The 22,769-nt window shown below is 57.3% G+C and overlaps 2 protein-coding genes across 2 annotated transcripts in view; one reads left to right on the top strand and one right to left on the bottom strand.

The window, feature by feature from the left end:
• The window catches only part of FOXP3 (forkhead box P3), a 60,721-nt gene that overhangs the window by 35,875 nt on the left and 2,077 nt on the right, over positions 1-22,769 (bottom strand). The window lies entirely within an intron of this gene.
• Positions 56-21,094, top strand: SMC1A (structural maintenance of chromosomes 1A). Its single transcript, XM_082781525.1, has 25 exons — positions 56-183; positions 1,788-1,976; positions 3,759-3,871; positions 4,541-4,744; positions 6,048-6,286; positions 8,107-8,365; positions 8,447-8,587; positions 8,678-8,760; positions 9,393-9,600; positions 10,985-11,170; positions 12,021-12,200; positions 12,278-12,424; positions 12,850-12,987; positions 13,216-13,332; positions 13,410-13,516; positions 13,596-13,737; positions 13,828-13,973; positions 14,686-14,839; positions 14,925-15,035; positions 15,819-15,975; positions 17,121-17,275; positions 18,503-18,654; positions 18,755-18,824; positions 20,015-20,125; positions 20,758-21,094. Exons 1-25 carry the CDS (start codon positions 75-77, stop codon positions 20,839-20,841), a joined length of 3,702 nt encoding a protein of 1,233 aa, XP_082637651.1. The 5' UTR covers positions 56-74; the 3' UTR covers positions 20,842-21,094.

Here is a 22,769-nt window from a genome sequence, read left to right on the forward strand (position 1 = left end):
CCGGTTGCCGTAGAGGCCTCACCGGGGCCTCTCCCCCCCCCCGGTAACCCCCCCCCAACCCCCCTCCCGCCGCCATGGGCTTCCTCAAGCTCATCGAGATCGAGAACTTCAAATCCTACAAGGGCCGCCAGATCATCGGGCCCTTCCGGCGCTTCACCGCCATCATCGGCCCCAACGGCTCCGGTGAGACCCCCCCGCCGGGCCCCCGCCGCACCGGGCCGCCGCCTTCCCGGCATGCCCCGGGACCTTCCCGGCATGCCCCGGGGCCGCCCCCTCCCCCACCGGGATGCTTTAACCCCCCTCCCGCTATCCCAGAATTCCCTGGGGTCCCCCATCCCATAATGCCCTAGGCTCCTGCCATCCCATAATGCCCCCTGGCCTTGGCCAAGGCCCTAGGCCTCCCATATCCCATAATGCCCCAGGCTCATGCCATCCCATAATGCCCCCTGGCCTTGGCCAAGGCCCTGGGCATCCCTTATCCCACGAAGCCCTGGGCTTCTTCCATCCCATAAGGCTCTGGGTTGCCCCCATCCCATAATACTCACTGGTTAGGCCAAGGCCTTGGGTCTTTGTTATCCCATAATGCCTTGGGATGCCCCCATCCCATAATATTCACCGCTTAGATCAAGGCCTTGGGCCTCCCCTATACTATAATGCTCTGGGTTGCCCCCATCCCATAATACTCACTCATTAGGCCAAGGCTCTAGGCCTCCTCCATCCCATAATGCCTTGGGATGCCCCCATCCCATAATACTCACCACTTAGGCCCTAAACCTGTGACCCCAAATCCCCCCCTCAGCCCCAAACCTTGCCCCCAAACCTCCCCCCATGACCCCAAATCCCCCCTCAGTGCCCCCAAACCTCCCTCCATTGCTCCCAAATCCCCCTCCGTGACCCCAAATCCCCCCCACAGTGCCCCCAAACCTCCCTCCATTGCTCCCAAATCCCCCTCCGTGACCCCAAATCCCCCCCACAGTGCCCCCAAACCTCCCTCCATTGCTCCCAAATCCCCCTCCGTGACCCCAAACCCTCCCTGTGACCCCAAATCCCTCCCTCAGCCCCAAACCTTGCCCCCAAACCTTCCCCCTTGACCCTGAACCTCCCCCCATGACCCCAAATTCCCCCCACAGTGACCCCAAACCCCCCCTGTGACCCCAAACCTTGCCCCCAAACCTCCCCTCCTTGCCTCAAACCTCCTCCCATGACCCCAAATCCCCCCACAGTGTCCCCAAACCTTCCCGCATGACCCCAAATCCCCCCCACAGTGACCCCAAACCTCCCCCTCTTGCCCCCAAATCCTCCCTTCAGCCCCAAACCTTGCCCCCAAACCTCCCCCCATGACCGCAAATCCCCCCCTCAGCCCCAAACCTCACCCCCCGACCTCCTCCATGATCCCAAATCCCCCCCACAGTGCCCCCAAACCTCCCTCCATTGCCCCCAACCCCCCCACACCTTACCCCCAAACCCCCCCGTGACCCCAAACCTTGCCCCCAAACCTTCCCTCCTTGCCTCAAACCTCCCCCCATGACCCCAAATCCCCCCCACAGTGACCCCAAACCTCCCCCTCTTGCCCCCAAATCCCCCCTTCAGCCCCAAACCTCCCCCATGACCCCAAATCCCCCCCACAGTGCCCCCAAACCTCCCTCCATTGCTCCCAAACCCCCCCCGTGACCCCAAACCTTGCCCCCAAACCTTCCCTTCTTGCCTCAAACCTCCTCCCATGACCCCAAATCCCCCCCACCTCACCCCCAAACCCCCTCCGTGACCCCAAAACCTCCCCCCCGCAGGCAAATCCAACCTGATGGACGCCATCAGCTTCGTGCTGGGCGAGAAAACCTCGAACCTGCGGGTGAAAACCCTACGGGACCTCATCCACGGCGCCCCCGTGGGCAAACCCGCCGCCAGCCGCGCCTTCGTCAGCATGGTGTACTCCGAGGAGGGCGCAGAGGACCGCACCTTCGCCCGGGTCATCGTGGGTAGGGCTTGGGGGGACGATTTTGGGGGGTTTGGAGGGGTTTTGGGGGGGTTTGGGGGAAGGTTTGGGGGCGTTGAGCTCAACTCAGTGTGGATTTTTGTAGTGTTTGTAGAAGAAATGGTTCTAAAAAGGTGTGGAAGGGAAGGAAACAGCGCTGGGTGGGTGGGGAGTCCACCAACACGCACAGATGAACATCAAATATTCCAAATATGCAGAACTTTTCTTTACATATATATTCGTAGAATTAGGAAAGGTAAAAAAAATCCTTTAATTTCCATAATTTACTAAAATTGAGTATGCCTATACATATTCACGTTCAGAAAAGATAACAAACAATCCTTTAATTTCCATAACTTACTAAAATCGAGTATATCTATACATATTTACGATCAGAAAAGGTAACAAAAAATCCTTTAAGTTCCCTAACTTACTAAAATCGAGTACATCTATACATATTCACGATCAGAAAAGGTAAAAAACAATCCTTTAATTTCCATAACTTACTAAAATCGAATACATCTATACATATTCACGATCAGAAAAGGTAACAAACAATCCTTGAAGCTCCATAACTTAAAAGTCTCAATTTTCCATTCTTTTTCTTAATTACAAACAGTCTCCATTTTCCACTCCTTTTCTTGACTACAAACAAGTCTCCATTTTCCATTCATTTTTTTAATTACAGTCTCCATTTTCCATTCCTTTTCTTAATTACATAAAAATCTCCATTTTCCATTACTTTTGAGCAATATTTCTCGCTCCAAGTTGTCAAGCAGCTCGGTCTTCAGGCCTTATGGATCCCGTTCTTCCCAAATCAAAGAAGAACATTTCCATCTCCTTTTCAAGGCCAATAAGCTTGGGTCAAAAGGCACATTTTGAGTCTTGAGCTTCTTCCCAGCTCTGGTGCCTATTTTCAGCGACTTTTTGGCCCAAAACCATCTTCATCAGGCGATCAAAGTGCCTGTTCCCATCCTGGTCTCCATTCTGCCAACCTGTTCCTTTTTCATTCCTTCTTTCTGCTTCTTTATTGATGACATAACTTCATCGTGTTGCCATTTTATTTTATCTTTATTTTATTTTAATTTTATTTTAATTTTATTTTACTTTATTTTATTTAAATTTTATTTTAATTTTATTTTACTTTATTTTATTTTAATTTTATTTTAATTTTATTTTACTTTATTTTATTTAAATTTTATTTTAATTTTATTTTACTTTATTTTATTTAAATTTTATTTAAATTCTATTTTACTTTATTCTATTTTACTTTATTCTATTTTATTCTATTCTATTTTATTCTATTCTATTTTATTCTATTCTATTTTATTCTATTCTATTTTATTCTATTCTATTTTATTCTATTCTATTTTATTCTATTCTATTTTATCTTGAGGGCAGGCTCTCCTCTTACACCCTTCTCCCCACAGCATTTCTTTTCACAACACCTTTTCATCGCTCCAAAAACTTTGCATATAACAACAGCAAACACCCAAAAAACTTCCATGCCTCTAACAAGAACAAAAAACCCAAAACTACATGGAATCTCCCAAATCACCCTTCTTTATTCCCTCTAAACTCTTTTATATTCCTGATGGTTAAATCCTTAAGAGTCTGATGTTATCATCAACCATGGCGCTTTCCAACCCCCATGGCCACACTCCCAAATTTTATCAATATCCCCAAATTTTATCCCGAATTTGATGAATATCCCCAAATTTTATCCCAAATTTGATTAATATCGCCTGTTTTCTCGACACCAATTGCTGCTTTGGGCTCTGTGCAGGGAGCTCGTCGGAGTACAAGATCAACAACCGGGTGGTGCAGCTGAGCGAGTACAGCGAGGAGCTGGAGAAGCTGGGGATCCTCATCAAGGCCAGGAATTTCCTGGTTTTTCAGGTGGGGAGGGGGTTTGGGGGGGTTTTGGGGGGGTTTAGGGGGTTTTGGGGGAGGTGTGGGGGGCGTTTGGGGGGTTTTGAGGGGATATGGGGGGGGTTTGGGGGGGTTTTGAGGTGAGGGAAGGGGGTTTTGAGGGGGCATGGGAGGGTTTTGGAGGGGCTGTGGGGGGCGTTTGGGTTTTTTTGGGGGGTGTGGGGGTTTTGGGGGAGTGTGGGGGTGACAAAAGAGTTTTTAGGGAGCCACAAGGGGGTTTTGGGGTGGATCCAAGGGGTTTTGGGGTGGATTTAAGGATTTCAGGTTTGTCCCTGTAGGGCATGGTGGAAGGGGTTTTAGGTTGGCCACAACGGGGTTTTGGGGCGGATTTAAGGGGTTTTGGGGCGGATTTAAGGGGTTTTGGGGCGGATTTAAGGGGTTTTGGGGCGGATTTAAGGGGTTTTGGGGCGGATTTAAGGGGTTTTGGGGCTGATTTAAGGATTTCAGGTTCGTCCCTCTAGGTCATGGTGGAAGGGGTTTTGGGGTGGATCCCAAGGAGTTTTGTGGTGGATTTAAGGGCTTTTTAAGGGCTTTTGGGGCGGATTTGAGGGCTTTTGGGGCGGATTTAAAGGCTTTTGGGGCGGATCCGAGGCGTTTTGGGGTGAATCTAAGGGCTTTTGGGGGCCGTCCCCGTAGGGCGCGGTGGAGTCGATCGCCATGAAGAACCCCAAGGAGCGCACGGCGCTCTTCGAGGAGATCAGCCGCTCGGGGGAGCTGGCGCAGGAGTACGACAAGCGCAAGAAGGAGATGGTGAAGGCGGAGGAGGACACGCAGTTCAACTACCACCGCAAGAAGAACATCGCCGCCGAGCGCAAGGAGGCCAAGCAGGAGAAGGAGGAGGTGGGGGAGTCGCGATATCGCGCCCGTCGGGCACAGAAAATCACGATATGGGGCCTGTCAGGCAGGGGGAGTCACGATATCGCGTCTGTTGCGCAAAGGAAGTTGCGATATCGTGCCTATCGGGGAGGGGGAGTCGCGATATCGCGCCCGTCGGGCACAGAAAATCACGATATGGGGCCCATCAGACAGGGGGAGTCATGATATCGCGCCCGTCGTACAAAGGAAGTCGCGATATCGCGCCTGTCGGGGAGTCATGATATGGGGCCTGTCGGGCACAGGAAGTCACGATATGAGGCCCGTCAGGCGAGGGGAGTCATGATATCGCGTCTGTCGGGGATGGGGAGTCGCGATATCACACCTGTTGGGCAGGAGCAGTCGCGATATTGCGTCTGTCGCGCACAGGAAGTCGCGATATGGGGCCCCATATCAGGTGAGGGAGAGTAGAGTCGTGGTAAATTTTTATATACTTTATTTCATCTGGTATTTTCTTTCATATTTTGGTTATCTTTGGCATTTTCTTTTAATTTTTTGGTTACACTTGGCATTTTCTTTCATTTTTTTGGCTACACTTGGCATTTTCTTTCCTGTTTTTGGTTACACTTGGCATTTTCTTTCAATTTTTTGGCTACGCTTGGCATTTTTTTTCAATTTTTTGGTTACGCTTCGCATTTTCTTTTAATTTTTTGGTTACGCTTGGCATTTTCTTTCCTGTTTTTGGCTACACTTGGCCTTTTCTTTTAACTCTTTGGTTACGTTTGGCTTTTAACTTTTTGGTTACCTTTGGCATTTAATTTTTTGGTTACCTTTGGCCTTTCCTTTCCCTTTTTTGGTTACGTTTGGCATTTAATTTTTTGGTTACCTTTGGCCTTTCCTTTCCTTGTTTTTGGTTATGCTTGGCATTTTCTTTTATGTTTTTGGTTACACTTGGCATCTTCTTTTAAATTTTTGGTTACACTTGGCATTTTCTTTCCTGTTTTTGGTTACGCTTCGCATTTTCTTTTAATTTTTTGGTTACGCTTGGCATTTTCTTTCCTGTTTTTGGTTACACTTGGCATTTTCTTTTAATTTTTTGGCTACGCTTGGCATTTTTTTTCAAATTTTTGGTTACGCTTCGCATTTTCTTTTAATTTTTTGCTTACGCTTGGCATCTTCTTTCCTGTTTTTGTTTACGTTTTGCCTTTCTTTTCCTTGTTTTTTGTTTACGCTTGGCCTTTTCTTCCACGTTTCTGCTTACGAACGGCCTTTTCTTTTAATTTTGGGGCCCTTTCTCATTTCTTGGACCCTCCTTTCCCCCCTCCTGCAGGCGGACCGCTACCAGCGGCTGAAGGACGAGGTGGTGCGGGCGCAGGTGCAGCTGCAGCTCTTCAAGCTCTACCACAACGAAGCCGAAATCGAGAAGCTCAACAAGGAGCTGGGGCTGAAGAACCGCGAGATCGACAAGGACAAGAAGCGCATGGACCGCGTGGAGGACGAGCTGAAGGACCGCAAGAAGGAGCTGGGCAAGATGATGCGGGAGCAGCAGCAGATCGAGAAGGAGATCAAGTGAGGACCCCGAAAAGGGCTCAGGGAGCCCGAAAAAGGGCTGAGGGAATCCCAGTCTGGCCCAAAAGCTCCCCGAAATGGGATGAGAGCTCCCCGAAATGGGCTGAGAGCCCCCAAAATGGGACAAGAGGAACACAAAAAGAGCTGAGGGACCCCAAAATGGGATGAGAGAACCCCAGTCTGGCCCAAAACCTCCCCGAAATGGGCTGAGAGCTCCCCAAAATGGGATGAGAGCCCCCAAAATGGGACAAGAGAAACACAAAAAGAGCCGAGGGACCCCCAAAATGACCCAAAATTCTCCCAAAATGAGACAAGAGAAACCCAAAAAGGGCCGAGGGACCCCCAAAATGAGATGAGAGACCCCAAAATGGGACAAAAGATGCCCGAAATGGGCTGAGAGCTCCCCAAAATGGCCCAAAATTCTCCCAAAATGAGACAATTAATCCCAAGAAGGGCCGAGGGACCCCCAAAATGAGATGAGAGACCCCAAAATGGGACAAAAGACACCCAAAATGGGCTGAGAGCTCCCAAAAACGGCCCAAAATTCTCCCAAAATGAGACAATTAATCCCAAAAAGGGGCGAGGGACCCCAAAAAGGGCTGAGAGACCCCCAGTCTGGCCCAAAACCTCCCTGAAATGGGATGAGAGCTCCCCGAAATGGGCTGAGAGACTCCAAAATGGGACAGGAGAAACACAAAAAGAGCCGAGGGATCCCCAAAATGACCCAAAATTCTCCCAAAATGAGACAAGAGAAACCCAAGAAGGGCCGAGGGACCCCCAAAATGAGATGAGAGACCCCAAAATGGGACAAAAGATGCCCGAAATGGGCTGAGAGCTCCCAAAAACGGCCCAAAATTCTCCCAAAATGAGACAATTAATCCCAAGAAGGGCCGAGGGACCCCCAAAATGAGATGAGAGACCCCAAAATGGGACAAAAGACACCCAAAATGGGCTGAGAGCTCCCCAAAAAGGCCCAAAATTCTCCCAAAATGAGACAATCCCAAAAAGGGGCGAGGGACCCCAAAAAGGGCTGAGAGACCTCCAGTCCTTCCCAAAAGCTCCCTGAAATGGGATGAGAGCTCCCAAAATGGGACAAGAGAAACACAAAAAGAGCCGAGGGACCCCCAAAATGGGATGAGAGAACCCCAGTCCGGCCCAAAACCTCCCCGAAATGGGACGAGAGACCCCAAAATGGGACAAAAGACACCCAAAATGGGCTGAGAGCTCCCCAAAATGGCCCAAAACTCCCCTGAAATGAGACAAGAGAAACCCAAAAAGGGCTGAGAGACCCCAAGTCTGGCCCAAAAAAACCCTGAAATGGGCCAAGAGCTCCTCGAAATGGGCTGAGAGCTCCCGAAATGGGACAAGAGAATCCCAAAAAGGGCCAAGGGACCCCAAAAAGGGCTGAGAGACCCCAAGTCCGGCCCAAACTCTCCTCAAAATGGGCCGAGAGCCCCCTAAATGGGCCAAGAACTCCCCAATTTGACCCCAAACCCCCCCAAAACAAGCCAAGAACCCCCCGAACTGGGCTGAGAGCCGCCAAGGCCAGCCCAAACCCCCCTCAAAATGGGTCGAGAGCCCCCCAAATGGGCCAAGAGCTCCCCAGTTTGACCCCAAACCCCCCAAAAACGAGCCAAGAACCCCCTGAACTGGGCCGAGAGCCCCCCAGCCAGCCCAAACCTCCCTCAAAATGGGTCGAGAGCTCCCCAATTTAGCCCCAAGCCCCCCAAAAACGAGCCAAGAACCCCCCGAAACGATCCAGGATCCCCCCGAAACATCCCGAGCCCCTTCCCCGTGACCCCCTCACCCCGTCCCCGCAGGGAGAAGGACTCGGAGCTGAACCAGAAGCGGCCGCAGTACATCAAGGCGAAGGAGAACACCTCGCACAAGATCAAGAAGCTGGAGGCGGCCAAGAAATCGCTGCAAAACGCCCAAAAACAGTACAAAAAACGCAAGGGCGACATGGACGAGCTGGAGAAGGAGATGGTCTCGGTGGAAAAAGCCCGGCAGGAATTCGAGGAGCGCATGGAAGAGGAGAGCCAGAGCCAAGGCCGCGACCTGACGCTGGAGGAGAACCAGGTAGGGCTCGTCCCGGGGCGTCCTAAAAATTTCGGGGACCCCCCCTTTTAACCCGTTTTGGTGGCCCCCCCCCCCCCCCAGGTGAAAAAATATCACCGGCTGAAGGAGGAGGCCAGCAAGCGAGCCGCCACGCTGGCCCAGGAGCTGGAGAAATTCAACCGGGATCAAAAAGCCGACCAGGATCGGCTGGATTTGGAGGAGAGGAAGAAAGTGGAGACCGAGGTGAGGCTTTGGGGTCGCCCCCACCCCCGTAAAAACCCCCTTTAGGGCTCCGGCTGCTCCCTCAACCCCTTTTTTTCTCCCCAAATCCAGGCCAAAATCAAGCAGAAGCTGCGGGAGATCGAGGAGAACCAGAAGCGCATCGAGAAGCTGGAGGAGTACATCGCCACCAGCAAGTGAGGCGCTGGCCCCGAGGGGTTCCTTGGCCCCAAAACACCGGCACCACGACCCCAAAGCCTTCTCCATCCCCGCAACCCCATCCCCGTGTCCCCCAGAGCCTTCCCTGTCCCCATTTCCATAACCCCAAAGCCTTCCCCACCCCTTGCCTACGACCCCAAAGTCTTCCCCTCCCCACAGCCCTATTTCCGTGGCCCCAAACCTTTCCCTGTTCCCATTCCTATAACCCCAAAACCTTCCCCATCTCCACAATCCCAAAGCCTTCCCCACCCCACAGCCCTATTTCCACGACCCCAAACCTTTCCCTGTCCCCATCCTCACAACCCCAAACCCTTCCCCTCCCCGTCCCCGTGTCCCCATCCCCACGACCCCAAACCCTTCCCCTCCCCACATCCCTATTACCACGACCCCATACCCTTCCCTGTCCCCATCCCCACAACCCCAAACCCTTCCCCTCCCCATCCCCACACCCCCCAAACCCTTCCCCACAACCCCAAATCCTCCCCCACTCCCCCAACACCTTCCCCCTCCCCACGCCCTCATCCCCTCTCCCTCCACACCTCCCCCTGACCCCGTACACCCCCGGCGGTGCCCCAAAACCCCCTAAAACCCCCAAAATTTCCCCCATAAGGCAATCCTTGGAGGAACAGAAGCGTCTGGAGGGCGAGCTGACGGAGGAGGTGGAGCTGGCCAAGCGCCGCATCGACGAGATCAACAAGGAGCTGAACCAGGTGATGGAGCAGCTCGGGGACGCCCGCATCGACCGCCAGGAGAGCAGCCGGCAGCAACGCAAAGCCGAAATCATGGACAGCATCAAACGCCTCTACCCCGGCTCCGTGGTGGGTCCCCGGGGGGGAAAACCCCTCGCTCGGAGCCCCCCCGGATCGCCCCGAATTCCCCAAGATAGCCTGAGATCTTCCCAAAGCGGCCTGACCCCGTTGAGGCCACCCTCAAGGCATCCTGAGCACCCCAAAGTGTTCTGATGCCCAGCCTAAAATAACCTAATCCCTTCCGAGACCACTCTGACCCCCCCAAAAAAACATTTTTGAGCCACCCCAAAGCACTCTGACACCCCCTCAAGACCACCCTGAGCACCCCAAAACACTCTGACACCCCCTCAAGACCACCCTGAGCCTCTCCAAGGCACCCTGAGCACCCCAAAATGTTCTGATGCCCACCCCAAAATAATCTAATCCCTTCCGAGACCACCCTGACCCCCCAAAAAAAACATTATTGGGCCCCCCCAAGGCACCCTGAGCACCCCAAAACATTCTGACGCCCACCCCAAAACACTGACACCCCCTCAAGACCACCCTGAGCCCCCCAAGGCACCCTGAGCACCCCAAAGCACTCTGACACCCCCTCAGGACCACCCTGAGCACCCCAAAACGTTCTGACGCCCAACCTAAAACAACCTAATCCCTTCCGAGACCACCCCCCAAAAAAAAATTCGAGACCCTGACCCCCCCAAAAAAAATTCTTGAGCCCCCCCAAGGCACCCTGAGCACCCCAAAACACTCTGACACCCCCTCAAGACCACCCTGAGCACCCCAAAACACTCTGACACCCACTCAAGACCATCCTGAACCTCTCCAAGGCACCCTGAGCACCCCAAAACGTTCTGATGCCCACCCCAAAACAGCCTAATCCCATCTGAGACCACCCTGATCCCCTCCCAAAACACTCTGACACCCCCTCAAGACCACCCTGAGCACCCCAAAACATTCTGACACCCACCCCAAAACACCTTGACCCTTCCAGTCCCCCCCAAGCCCCTCCAAAACCCCTCCACCACCCCCCTAAATCCCCTCCAATCCCCCCAAGTCCCCCCCAACCTCTCTCCCAACCCACCCAATCCTCCCCAGACCCCCTCCAACCCTCCTCAACCCCCCTCCAACACCCCCTAATCCCCCCAAATCCCCCCCAAACCCCTTCCAAGCCCCCCAACCTCTCTCCCAAGTCACCCAATCCTCCCCAAACCCCCTCCAACCCCCCCATAATCCCCCCAAATCCCCCCTAAACCACCTCCAAACCCCCCAAACCCCCTTCTCAACCCCCCCAACCCCTGTTCCAAGCCCCCCAACCTCTCTCCCAAGCCACCCAGGCCCCCTCCAACCCTCCCCAAACCCCCTCCAACCCCCTCAAATCCCCCCAAAACCCCCTCCAACCGCCCCCAAACCCTCTTCTCACCCCCCTTTTCTCTTTTTATCCCCCCCCCCGCAGTACGGCCGCCTCATCGACCTGTGCCAGCCGACCCAGAAGAAATACCAGATCGCCGTCACCAAGGTTTTGGGCAAGAACATGGACGCCATCATCGTGGATTCGGAGAAAACGGGGCGCGACTGCATCCAGTACATCAAGGAGCAGCGGGGGGAGCCCGAAACCTTCCTGCCCCTCGATTATCTGGAGGTGGGGACCCCCCCAAACCTCCCCCCCAAAAGGGTTTGGGTGTGGGGGGCCGCGGGATCGAGGTGGTGATGGGGTACTGGGTGGTTTTGGGAGGGTTTTAGGGGGGTTTGTTGGATTTCAAGGGGTCCTATTGGGGGTTTTGGGGTTTGGGGGGTTCTCTTGGAGCCATTGGAGTTTGGGGGGGCCCTGTTGGACCCCTTGGGTGTAGAGGTTTTGGGGGGGACCCTGTTGGATCCCTTGGGGTCCTTTTTGGGGTATTGGGGTTTGTGGGGGCCCTGTTGGACCCCTCGGGGTCCTCTTTGGGGTTTTGGGGTTTGGGGGGTTCTTTTGGACCCTCTGGAGTTTGGGGGGGCCCTGTTGGACCCCTCAGGGGTTTGGGGGACACTGATGGACCCCTTGGGGTCCTTTTTGGGGTATTGGGGTTTGGGGGGGCCCTGTTGGACCCTAAGGGGGTCCTCTTGGGGGTGTTGGGGTCTTAGGGGTTCTCTTGGACCCCTCAGGGGTGTTGGGGTTTGGGGGGGCCCTGTTGGACCCCTTGGGGTCCTCTTTGGGTTATTGGGGTTTGGGGGGGCCCTGTTGGACCCCCTGGGGCTTGGGGTCTTCTATGGGGTTTTTGGGGCCCCCATTTAACCCCTTGATGCCCAGTGTCCTCCCTGGGCTTTTTGGGGCCCCGTTTAACCCCTTGTGACCCCCAACCCTCCCCAGCCATTTTGGGGGGGGTTGCTTTAAACAACTCGACGCTCAGCTCCCCCCACGTTATTGTCTTTTTTTTGGGGGGGTGAGGGGTGAACCCCGGGTCTTCAGGCCTGGAGAACGGTCCTGTGGACCCCCAAAATTTTTCGGGGCGCAGGTGAAGCCGACGGACGAGAAGCTTCGGGAGCTGAAGGGGGCGAAGCTGGTGATTGACGTGATCCGCTACGAGCCCCCCCACATCAAAAAAGCCCTCCAGTACGCCTGCGGCAACGCGCTGGTCTGCGACAACGTGGAGGACGCCCGGCGCATCGCCTTCGGGGGACACCAGCGCCACAAGGTCCCCGTCACCCCCTCATTTTTTGGGGGAAAAACCCCGTCGATCCCGTTTATTCGAGCCCTCTGTTTTTGTCGCAGACGGTGGCGTTGGACGGGACCCTCTTCCAAAAATCGGGGGTGATCTCGGGGGGCGCCAGCGACCTGAAGGCCAAAGCCCGGCGGTGGGACGAGAAGGCGGTGGACAAGCTGAAGGAGAAGAAGGAGAGGCTGACGGAGGAGCTGAAGGTGGGAACGGGTCTTATCCACCTCCAAAAAATCAAATTTTGGCCAAAAATTCACTTTTTGGGGGCTATTATTATGACATTATCGCTCCCCAGCACGTTCAACCCCCCCATGAGCCCTTTTATCAGCATCGTGGTGGATGTCAACACCATTAGGCTCTCCCTGCCCCCAAATTATCATTTTTTCCCCATTTTCACCCACTCCACAGACCCCAAAACATCTCCCACTTGAACATTTTGGGGCTCCGTCCCCTCTACCTCCACACATTTAAGGCTGAACCCCAAAACAGGACATTACGGGGCCGCGCAGCCCCCAAACCAAGCACAGCCCCTCTCCATGGGTTTTGTGGGTCTGGGGGCGGCCCCAGATGGGTCATTGCCTCCCTTAGGATCCCCCCTCACCCCCTTTTTCCTCCTTTTTCCCCCCAGGAGCAGATGAAGGCGAAGAGGAAGGAGGCCGAGCTGCGCCAGGTCCAATCCCAAGCCCACGGCCTCCAGATGAGGCTCAAGTACTCCCAGAGCGACCTGGAGCAGACCAAGACGCGCCACCTCGCCCTCAACCTCCAGGTAACCCCCCTTTTTGGGGCCGATTACGCCGTTTTGGGGACATTCCACAAGTCACGTGCGTGTCTTGGGGCGTCGCAACCACTCAAAACGTCTCTTTTTGGGGGATTTTGAAGGGATTTGCGGTGTCATGGAGGCCATACGCTTTCCCAACGGGGTTTATGGGGTTTGTATGGTCGCAGGGGGTGTTTTGGGGTTCTCTGACCCCCGTTTTTGTCCCCGCTGCTGTAGGAGAAGTCAAAACTGGAGAGCGAATTGGCCAATTTTGGGCCGCGCATCAACGACATCAAGAGGATCATCCAAGGCCGGGAGCGGGAGATGAAGGACCTGAAGGAGAAGATGAACCAGGTTGGGTCGTGGGGCTTTTGGGGTTCCCCTGGGGGGAGAATTGGGGGCATCGTAGGGCTGACGCCGTGTCCCCAAAGGTGGAGGACGAGGTGTTTGAGGAGTTCTGCCGCGAAATCGGGGTGAGGAACATCCGTGAGTTCGAGGAGGAGAAGGTCAAGAGGCAGAACGAGATCGCCAAGAAGAGGTTGGCGGGCCCTCAGCTCAACGGGGGGGGCTATGGGGCAGCCCCCAGCCCCTTTTTAACGCCTCGAGGACCCCCCCAGGCTGGAATTTGAGAACCAGAAGACGCGGCTGGGCATCCAGCTGGATTTCGAGCGCAACCAGCTGCGGGAGGACCAGGAGAAGGTGCTGATGTGGGAGCAAGGTGTGCGCAAGGACGAGGCCGAGATCGAGAAGCTGAAGAAGGTGAGTTTTTTTGGAGGAATCCTCCGCCAAATTTGGGGTTTTTCGACCCAAAATTTTTGGGGGAATTTGGGCTGATGGTGGCGGCGACAGGAGGAGCAGCGGCACATGAAGATCATCGACGAGACCATGGCGCAGCTGCAGGACCTCAAGAACCAGCACTTGGCCAAGAAATCCGAGGTCAACGACAAGAACCACGAGATGGACGAGATCCGCAAGAAGCTGGGCGGGGCCAACAAGTGAGGGGCGGGGCCAAAAAGGGCGTGGTCAACAGGGTGGGGTCACTGGGGGCGGAGATAGCAGGGGTAGGGCCAATAGGGGTGGGGATAGGGGGTAGGGGTTGGGCTTGGAGGGTTGAGGTGTGGTGGTGGTGGGCGGGGCTACGGGGTGGTGGGCGGGGCAATGGGGTGGTGGGCGGGGTCACAGAGTGGTGGGAGGGGCATAATGTGGGTGGGGTCAGTGGGGGCGGGGCTAGCAGGGGTAGGGCCAATAGGGATGGAGATGGGCGGGGCTAATGGGAGGGGCTATGGGCATGTGGGTGGGGCTAATTAATGGGTGAGGCTAATGTGTGGGCGGGGCTAATCAATAGGTGGGGCTAAGGTTGTGTGGGTGGGGCTAAAAGTGTGTGGGCGTGGCTAATTAATGGGTGGGGCTAGGGCTTTGTGGGCAGGGTCAATGGGTGGGGCTTAAGGTTGTGTGGGTGGGGCTAATGGGTGGGGCTTAAGGTTGTGTGGGCGGGGCTAATGGGCGGGGCTAAGGCTGCATGGGCGGGGCTAATGGGTGGGGCTAAGCTTGTGTGGGTGGGGCTAGTTAATGGGTGGGACTATGGCACCTGTGGGCGGGGCTTAGGGATCCCTCTAGGTCTCTAACTGCTCAGTGGGCGGGCTCACGGGGCTGTGGGCGTGGCCAGAAGCCCCTCCCACCCCCTTCTGTCCCCTCCCACCCCCCCAGGGAGATGACCCACCTGCAGAAGGAGGTGACGGCCATCGAGACCAAGCTGGAGCAGAAGCGCAGCGACCGCCACAACCTGCTGCAGGCCTGCAAGATGCAGGACATCAAACTGCCCCTCTCCAAGGGCACCATGGACGACATCAGCCAGGAGGAGGTGGGGCTGGGGGCACGCCGGGATGGGGAGGGGGCTCGGAGACCCCCAAAACCCCTCTTTTTTTACTATTCTGTCCCAAAAAAAGGGCGGCGCGGCTGGGGAGGAGCCGGTGAGCAGCTCGCAGCGCACCTCCAGCCTCTACGCCCGCGAGGCCCTGATCGAGATCGACTACAGCGACCTGCCCGAGGAGCTCAAGGTGCGCCGGCCCTTTAAGAGAGGCCCCGCCCACCCTAGAGGCCACACCCACTCGCCCGTGGCCCCTCCCGCATCTCTTTAGGCCCCTCCCACATCTCTTTAGGCCCCTCCCGCATCTCTTTAGGCCCCTCCCACATCTCTTTAGGCCCCGCCCCCCCTTCCTGGTGGCTCCGCCTCCCCTTCCTGGTGGCCCCTCCCTTTATTGGCTTTCTTACTTCCTCTAGCCCCGCCCTCTTCCTTTAGCCCCACCCACTCCCTGTAGGCTCCTCCCACTCCCTGTAGGTTCCTCCCACTTCCTGTAGGCTCCTCCCCTAACCATTCTCACAAGACCAAGCAGCCCCGCCCCCTAATCTCAACCCCACCCCCTAATCTCAACCCCGCCCCTAATCTCAACCCCGCCCCCTAATCTTAACCCCGCCCCCCCTCATTAGCATACCAAGCCCCACCCCCTGGAGTCGCCAACCTCCCCTATGGGAGGGGTGTGTGGGTGTGCCTTGGGGGTAGCCACGCCCCCACCCTTCAAGCCACGCCCCCATCCTTCAAGCCATGCCCCCACCCTTCAAACCACACCCCCATCCTTCAAGCCACGCCCCCTGCTTTCAAAACCACGCCCCCAACCCCTTAAGCTCCGCCCACCGAGCCACCACCCTGCAGCCCACCCACACCCCGGGGGAAGCCGCACCCCTCAATCCCCCACCCCAAGAGGCCACGCCCCCGGACCACGCCCTCCGAGGCCACGCCCCCGGCTCGGCCACGCCCCCCTGACGTGGCCACGCCCCCCCAGGACGCGCAGGCGGAGGAGGAGATCCGGCAGGAGATGAACCAGCTGCAGCAGCGGCTGACGGAGCAGCAGAGCGTCCTGCAGCGCATCGCCGCCCCCAACATGAAGGCCATGGAGAAGCTGGAGAGCGTCCGCGACAAGTTCCAGGAGACCTCCGACGGTGGGGACGAGTTGGGGACACCCTGGGGACACCCTGGGGGACACCCCGGGGGACACCCGGGGGATGTGGGGGGGGACACGGGGGAGTGAGGGGCATGGGGGGGCAGGGGGAGGTGGGGTGGGGTGGGAGGGGAGGAGGTAGGGGGGTGACAAGGGGATATGGGGGTGTTTGGGGTCATGGGGACACCATGGGGATTTGGGGACACTTGGGGACACCAAGGGGATATGGGGGTGTTTGGGATCGTGGGGACACCAAGGGGACATGGGGGTGTTTGGGGTCATGGGGACACCAAGGACATATGGGGAAGTTTGGGGACGTGGGGACACTTGGGGACACCAAGGGGATATGGGGGTGTTTGGGGGTGTAGGGACACCAAGGGGATATGGGGACACTTGGGGACACCAAGCGGATATGGGGGTGTTTGGGGGTGTAGGGACACCAAGGGGATATGGGGACACTTGGGGACACCAAGCGGATATGGGGGTGTTTGGGGTCGTGGGGACATCAAGGGGATGTGGGGACACTTGGGGACACCAAGGGGATATGGGGGTGTTTGGGGTCGTGGGGACACCAAGGGGACATGGGGGTGTTTGGGGTCATGGGGACACCAAGGACATATGGGGAAGTTTGGGGGTGTAGGGACACCAAGGGGATGTGGGGACATTTGGGTGCACCAAGGGGATATGGGGGTGTTTGGGGTCGTGGGGACACCAAGGGGATATGGGGGTGTTTGGGGTCATGGGGACACCAAGGGGATTTGGGGGTGAAAGGACACCAAGGGGATATGGGGACACTTGGGGACACCAAGGGGACATGGGGGTGTTTGGGGTCGTGGGGACACCAAGGGGATACGGGGTCATGGGGACATCAAGGAGATACGAGGAAGTTTGGGGATTTGGGGACACCAAGGGGATGTGGGGACATTTGGGGACACCAAGGGGATATGGGGACACTGGGGGACACCAAGGGGACACTGGGGGACACAGGGACCAAGGATTTCGGGGAATGTTTGGGGCCATGAAGAGACCCCAAGGAGATACGGAGATGCCTGGGGCCACGAGGACTGAAGACTGGGGGACGTTTGGGGACGTGGGGACACGGGGGGGGTTTTGGGGTCACCGAGGGGGTGACGGGGCGACCCGCAGAGTTCGAGGCGGCGCGCAAGCGGGCCAAGAAGGCGAAGCAGGCCTTCGAGCAGATGAAGAAGGAGCGCTTCGACCGCTTCAACGCCTGCTTCGAGTCCGTCGCCACCAACATCGACGAGATCTACAAGGCCCTGTCCCGCAACAGCAGCGCCCAGGTACCTCACGGGGGGCCTCGCACGCCCACCCTGGCCTTGCACGAGGCTTTGCACGCCCACCCCGGCCCTCTCTGGGGCCTTGCATGCTCACCCTGGCCTCACACGGGGCCTCGTGCACATGCTCTGGCTTTGTACAAGGACTTGCACGCTTGCCCTGGCCTTGCACGGGGCCTCACACACCTGCCCCGGCCTCGCACGAGGCCTCACGCTTGCCCTGGCCTTGCACAGGGCCTCGTGCACATGCCCTGGTCTTGCACAAGGACTCGCACGCCCACCCTGGCCTTGCACAGGGCCTCACACGCTTGCCCTGGCCTTGCATGGGGCCTCGTGCACATGTCCTGGCCTTGCACAAGGACTTGCACACCCACCCTGGCCTTGTACAGGTCCTTGCACACCCATCCTGGCCTCGCACGAGGCCTCACGCTTGCCCTGGCCTTGCACGGGGCCTAGTGCACATGTCCTGGCCTTGCACAAGGACTCGCATGCCCGCCCTGGCCTTGCACGAGTCCTTACACACCCGCCCTGGCCTTGCACGAGGCCTTGCACGCTTGCCCTGGCCTTGCACGGGGCCTTGCACGCTCGCCCTGGCCTCCCTCATTCCCCCCCCAGCACCTGAGTGGCCCTGGGGTCACCGGGAGGTCACGGGGTCACTGCGGGGTCAGGGGGCAGAGGTGGAGGGCAGCAGTTTCAAGCCCCCTCCCCTCATTGGGGCTCATTTGGGGGGGTGCAGCGGTTTCAAGGTCCCCCCTTGGGGGGGGGTTCACCGGGAGGTCACGGGGTCACAAAGGGGTCAAGGGGGCTGCAGCAGTTTCAAGGTCCCACCCCTGGTTCACTTGGGGGGCGCAGCGGTTTCAAGGCTCCTCCTCATTGGGGCCTATGGGGGGTGCTGAGGGGCGGGGCGGTTTCAAGCTCCCCTGGGGTCACCAGGAGTTCACGGGGTCATCTGGGGGTCAGGGCTGTCCTGGGGCTGGTTTTGGGGGTCCCTGGAGCTGTTTTTTGGGGTCCCAACCACCCTAAAGCACCACGGGGGTGTCCCTGACCCCCCTGCCATGCTCCTGGAGCCAGTTTCGGGATCCCCGAGTCGATTCCTGGCCCTTTTTGGGGTAGTTTGGGTCATTTTGTGCCGTTTTTGAACAACACTCAGCAAGCTTCACCCAACAACCGCTTCCCTTGTGCGGTCCCCGATGTCCCCAACGCCCCCAATGATGTCCCCATCGCCCCCCCCAGGCTTTCCTAGGCCCCGAGAACCCCGAGGAGCCCTACCTGGACGGCATCAACTACAACTGCGTGGCCCCGGGCAAGCGCTTCCGCCCCATGGACAACCTCTCGGGGGGCGAGAAGACGGTGGCCGCCCTCGCCCTCCTCTTCGCCATCCACAGGTGGGACGGGCGGTGGGGTGCCCCCCCCACACCCCATTAATTTAGGGAACCCCCCTGTGTTGTTTCTCACCCCCTTTTTTTGTGTCCCCCCCCCCTTAAGTTATAAACCGGCCCCGTTTTTCGTGCTGGATGAGATCGACGCCGCGCTGGACAACACCAACATTGGGAAGGTGGGATTTTTTTTTTTGGGGGGGGTCTCATTTTTTGGGGATGTTTGGGGATTTTTTTGGGGGCGTAGAGGTTTGTGGGGGTATTCGGGTGTTTTGGGGGGGTCTGGCTGGGGCTCTCGCTGCCCCCAGGTGTTTTGGGGGGGGCGCAGGGGTCTCAGATTGGGGTCACGGGAGGCTGAGGGGCGCTGAGCTCCCCTGGGGTCACCGGGAGGTCAGGGGGTCACCAGGAGGTCAGGGTCACCAGGTGGTCAGGGGGTCACCCAGAGGTCAGGGGCATGGAGCAGTTTCGAGGTCCCCCAGGGTCACAGGTGGTGGAGCAGTTTTGAGGCCCCCCCGGGGTTACTGGTGGGTCACGGGGTCACAGGAGGGTCAGGGGGGGTGCAGAGGTTTCAAGCCCCCCCCCCATTGGGGCCCATGGGGGTGCTGAGGGGCGGGGCGGTTTCAAGCTCCCCTGGGGTCACCAGGAGTTCATGGGGTCATCAGGGGGTCAGGGCTGGTTTTGGGGTCCCTGGGGCTGGTTTTGGGGGTATCCAACCACCACAGGACACCATGGGGGGGTTCTGGACACCCCCCCTCTCCCTTAGGGGCTTCTGGAGGCACTTTTGGGGTCCCTGGGTTAATTTCTGGGCATTTTGGGGGGTGTTTTGGGCATCCTGGGGGTGTTTTGGGGGCTCTGGGGCTGTTTTTGGGGCACCCTCAGTCCATTTATGGAGATAATGGGTGAAATTTTGGGGTCCCTGGGTCCATATTTGCACCCACGAAGAGTGGGGAGGGGGGCAGGTGTGGTTTTGGGGCCCCAGAGCCCATTTCTGGGATCCCGGGGGTGCTCCAGGCTCCCCCCAAGTCTATTTTTGGGGCTGGGGTTGGAGTTATAGGGTACGTTTTCGGGTGTTTTATGGTGTCCTATTCATTTTAGGGGTCTCAAGCTTCATTTTTGGGGTACCCCATAAATCCTGGGGGTCTCTGCTTTCACTTTTGGGGTGTCTGCCTTCATTTTTGGGGTCCTTGCCTCCATTTCCAGCATCCCCCCCATCCCTTGGACCCAACTCAGGCTCCCCAGCCCCTCTTTTCCCCCTCCCTTCCCCACTTTTGGGGTGCCGGGGGGGGGAAATCGGGGGTCCTTCTCCCCATTTTTGGGGTCCTTCTCCCCATTTTTGGGGTCCATCTCCCCATTTTTGGGGTCCCTGCAGGTGGCCAACTACATCAAGGAGCAGTCGGCCGCCAACTTCCAGGCCATCGTCATCTCCCTCAAGGAGGAATTTTACACCAAGGCCCAGAGCCTCATCGGCGTCTACCCCGAGGTGGGCAAAACTACCCCCGGGGGGGGGCAAAATAACCCCTGGGGGGGCAAAATGTCTTCTGGAGGGGGGTAAATAGGTTCTAGGGGGGGTAAAATGGTCACGAGGAGGGGTAAAATGGGGGGTTTGGGGGGTAAAATGGGCTCTAGGGTGAGTGGAAATAGCCCTGGGGGGGGGTTGGGGGAAAGGGGGTAAATAATTCCCCCCCCCTTGGGGTAAATACCCCCCCATGGGGTAAATGACCCCCCCATGGGGTAAATGACCCTATAAGCAGTGGGTAAATGCCCCCCCGTGGGGTAAATGGTATATAAAGGGTGGGTAAATGCCCCCTGATGTGGTAAAATACCCCACGTGCAATGGTGTAAATGCCCCCCTGGGGGTAAATCCCCCCCCCCAAGGGGTAAATCTCCCCCCATCCAAATGTCCCTGGGGGGTAAAATACTCTCGGGGGGGTGTAAATAGTTTGGGGGGGGGATAAAGGGGGGAAAGCAGCCCCCGGTGGGGGGAATCTTATGGGGTGTGAAGGGGAAATACCCCTGGGGGGGCAGAAAATGACCCCTGGGGGGGCAGAAAATGACCCTGGGGGGGCAGATGGCGGGGATTTACCCCCCCTCCATGTGTCCCCCCCCCTCCAGCAAGGCGACTGCGTCATCAGCAAGGTGCTGACCTTCGACCTCACCAAGTACCCCGACGCCAACCCTAACCCTAACGAGCAGTGACCCCCCCTTATCAAGGACCCCCCCCTTATCAAGGACCCCCCCCTTATCAAGGACCCCCCCCCATCTGTCATAAAATCATGCTCTCGCTTTTAATCCCCCCCCCGATTCTATTTGTGCTACCCCCCCCGATTCTATATATGCCCCCCCATTCTATATATGCCCCCCCCATTCTATATGTGCCCCCCCCATAGGTGGGGCCCCTTTTTTATGTCGTTTCCGTGGATTTTAGTGATGAAATAATAAAGGATTTTGATTCCCCCCCCGGTCCTTTCGTGTATGTGAATAACAGGGGGCTATGGATTTTAGGGAGCCCCCCCCTGAGTTCTATAGGGGCTATAGGGACCCCTGTGGGGCTGCGTGACCCCCCCTGGTCCTATATGGCTCCCTGTAGGGGATCCATGGAGCCCTCTGGGGCTATAGGGGGGGCTACAGGAGGGCTGTATGGGGCTATAGGGGCCCCCTGGGGCTCTATGGGGCCTATATGGAGGGGTATAGGCCCCCCCTGGGCCTATATAGGGGGTATAGGGCCCCCCTGGGGCTATGTGGGTGATGTATGGGGGCTGTATGGGGTCCATAGGGAGCTGCTGGGGCTACGTGGGGGGGCTCTGCCATGCATAGGAACCCCCCGGGGCCATATAGGCTCCCTGGGGCCCTATGGGTGGCTATAAGGACCCGTGGGGGGCTATATGGGGGGGCTATAAGGACCCCCTGGAGCTGTTTTGGGGCAGTATGGGGGCTATAAGGACCCCCTGGAGCTGTGGGGGGGGCTGTATGGGGGCTATAAGGACCCCCTGGGGCTATAAGAACCCCCTGGAGCTGGGGGGGGGGGCTGTATGGGGGCTATAAGGACCCCTTGGGGCTATATGGGCATTGCTATACAGGGCCGCTGCCCCTATATGGGGCCTACAGGAGCTATACGGCTCTCAGAGGGGGGGCCACGGGGGGGGGCGCAGGGGCTTGGTGGGCGGAGGGGGGGGCGCATGGGATCCATAGGGCCCCCCGGGGGCTATATGGGAGCTATAGGGGGTCTATATAGGGTTATAGGGAGGCTATATAGGGTTATAGGGGGCCTATATAGGGCTATAGGGGGTCTATATAGGACTATAGGGGGCCTATATAGGGCTATAGGGGGGTGACCCAGGGGGATAGGGGGCGCATGGGATCCATAGGCCCCCCCCGGGGGCTATATGGGAGCTATAGGGGGCCTATATAGAGCTATAGGGGATCTATGTAGGGCTATAGGAGCCTATATAGGGCTATAGGTGCCTATATAGGGCTATAGGGGGTCTATATAGGGCTATAGGGGGTCTATATAGGTTTATAGGGGGGCTATATAGGGCTATAGAGGGGCTATATAGGGTTATAGGGGGCCTATATAGGGCTATAGGGGGTCTATATAGGGCTATAGGGGGGCTATATAGGGCTATAGAGGGGCTATATAGGGTTATAGGGGGCCTATATAGGGCTATAGGGGGTCTATATAGGGCTATAGGGGTCTATATAGGGCTATAGGGGGCCTATATAGGGCTATAGGGGGTGACCCGAGGGGGGGGTGGTTGTGGGGGGGGTGGGGGACGTATGGGGGCCATACGTTGCCCGGGGGGGGGGGGGCGGGGGTCCCTCCCCGTGCGGCGGCCGAACCCCAATCAGCGCCGGAGTTATTTTGTGCCCCGTTACCGTGGCAACGCGGCGCCTGCCTCCAGCATCGCTCCTGGGGGGGGGGGACACGGTGGGGGGGGGGGCACACACACACACACTGCCCCCCCCCCTCCTCCCTCCCCCCTCCCTCCTTGGTTTTTCGCTAATTAAGCCCTGCTCTTAATTACAGGGGGGGCCCCAGGGGGGGGTGATGGAGCCCCCCCCACACACCCCTCAAGGGGGGGGGGGGGCACACATAAGGGTGCCCCCCCCCCCCCTCAAGGAGTGGG

The sequence above is a fragment of the Aythya marila genome (assembly GCF_965140915.1).
Source record: "Aythya marila genome assembly, chromosome: 31".
Taxonomy (NCBI): Eukaryota; Metazoa; Chordata; class Aves; order Anseriformes; family Anatidae; genus Aythya; species Aythya marila.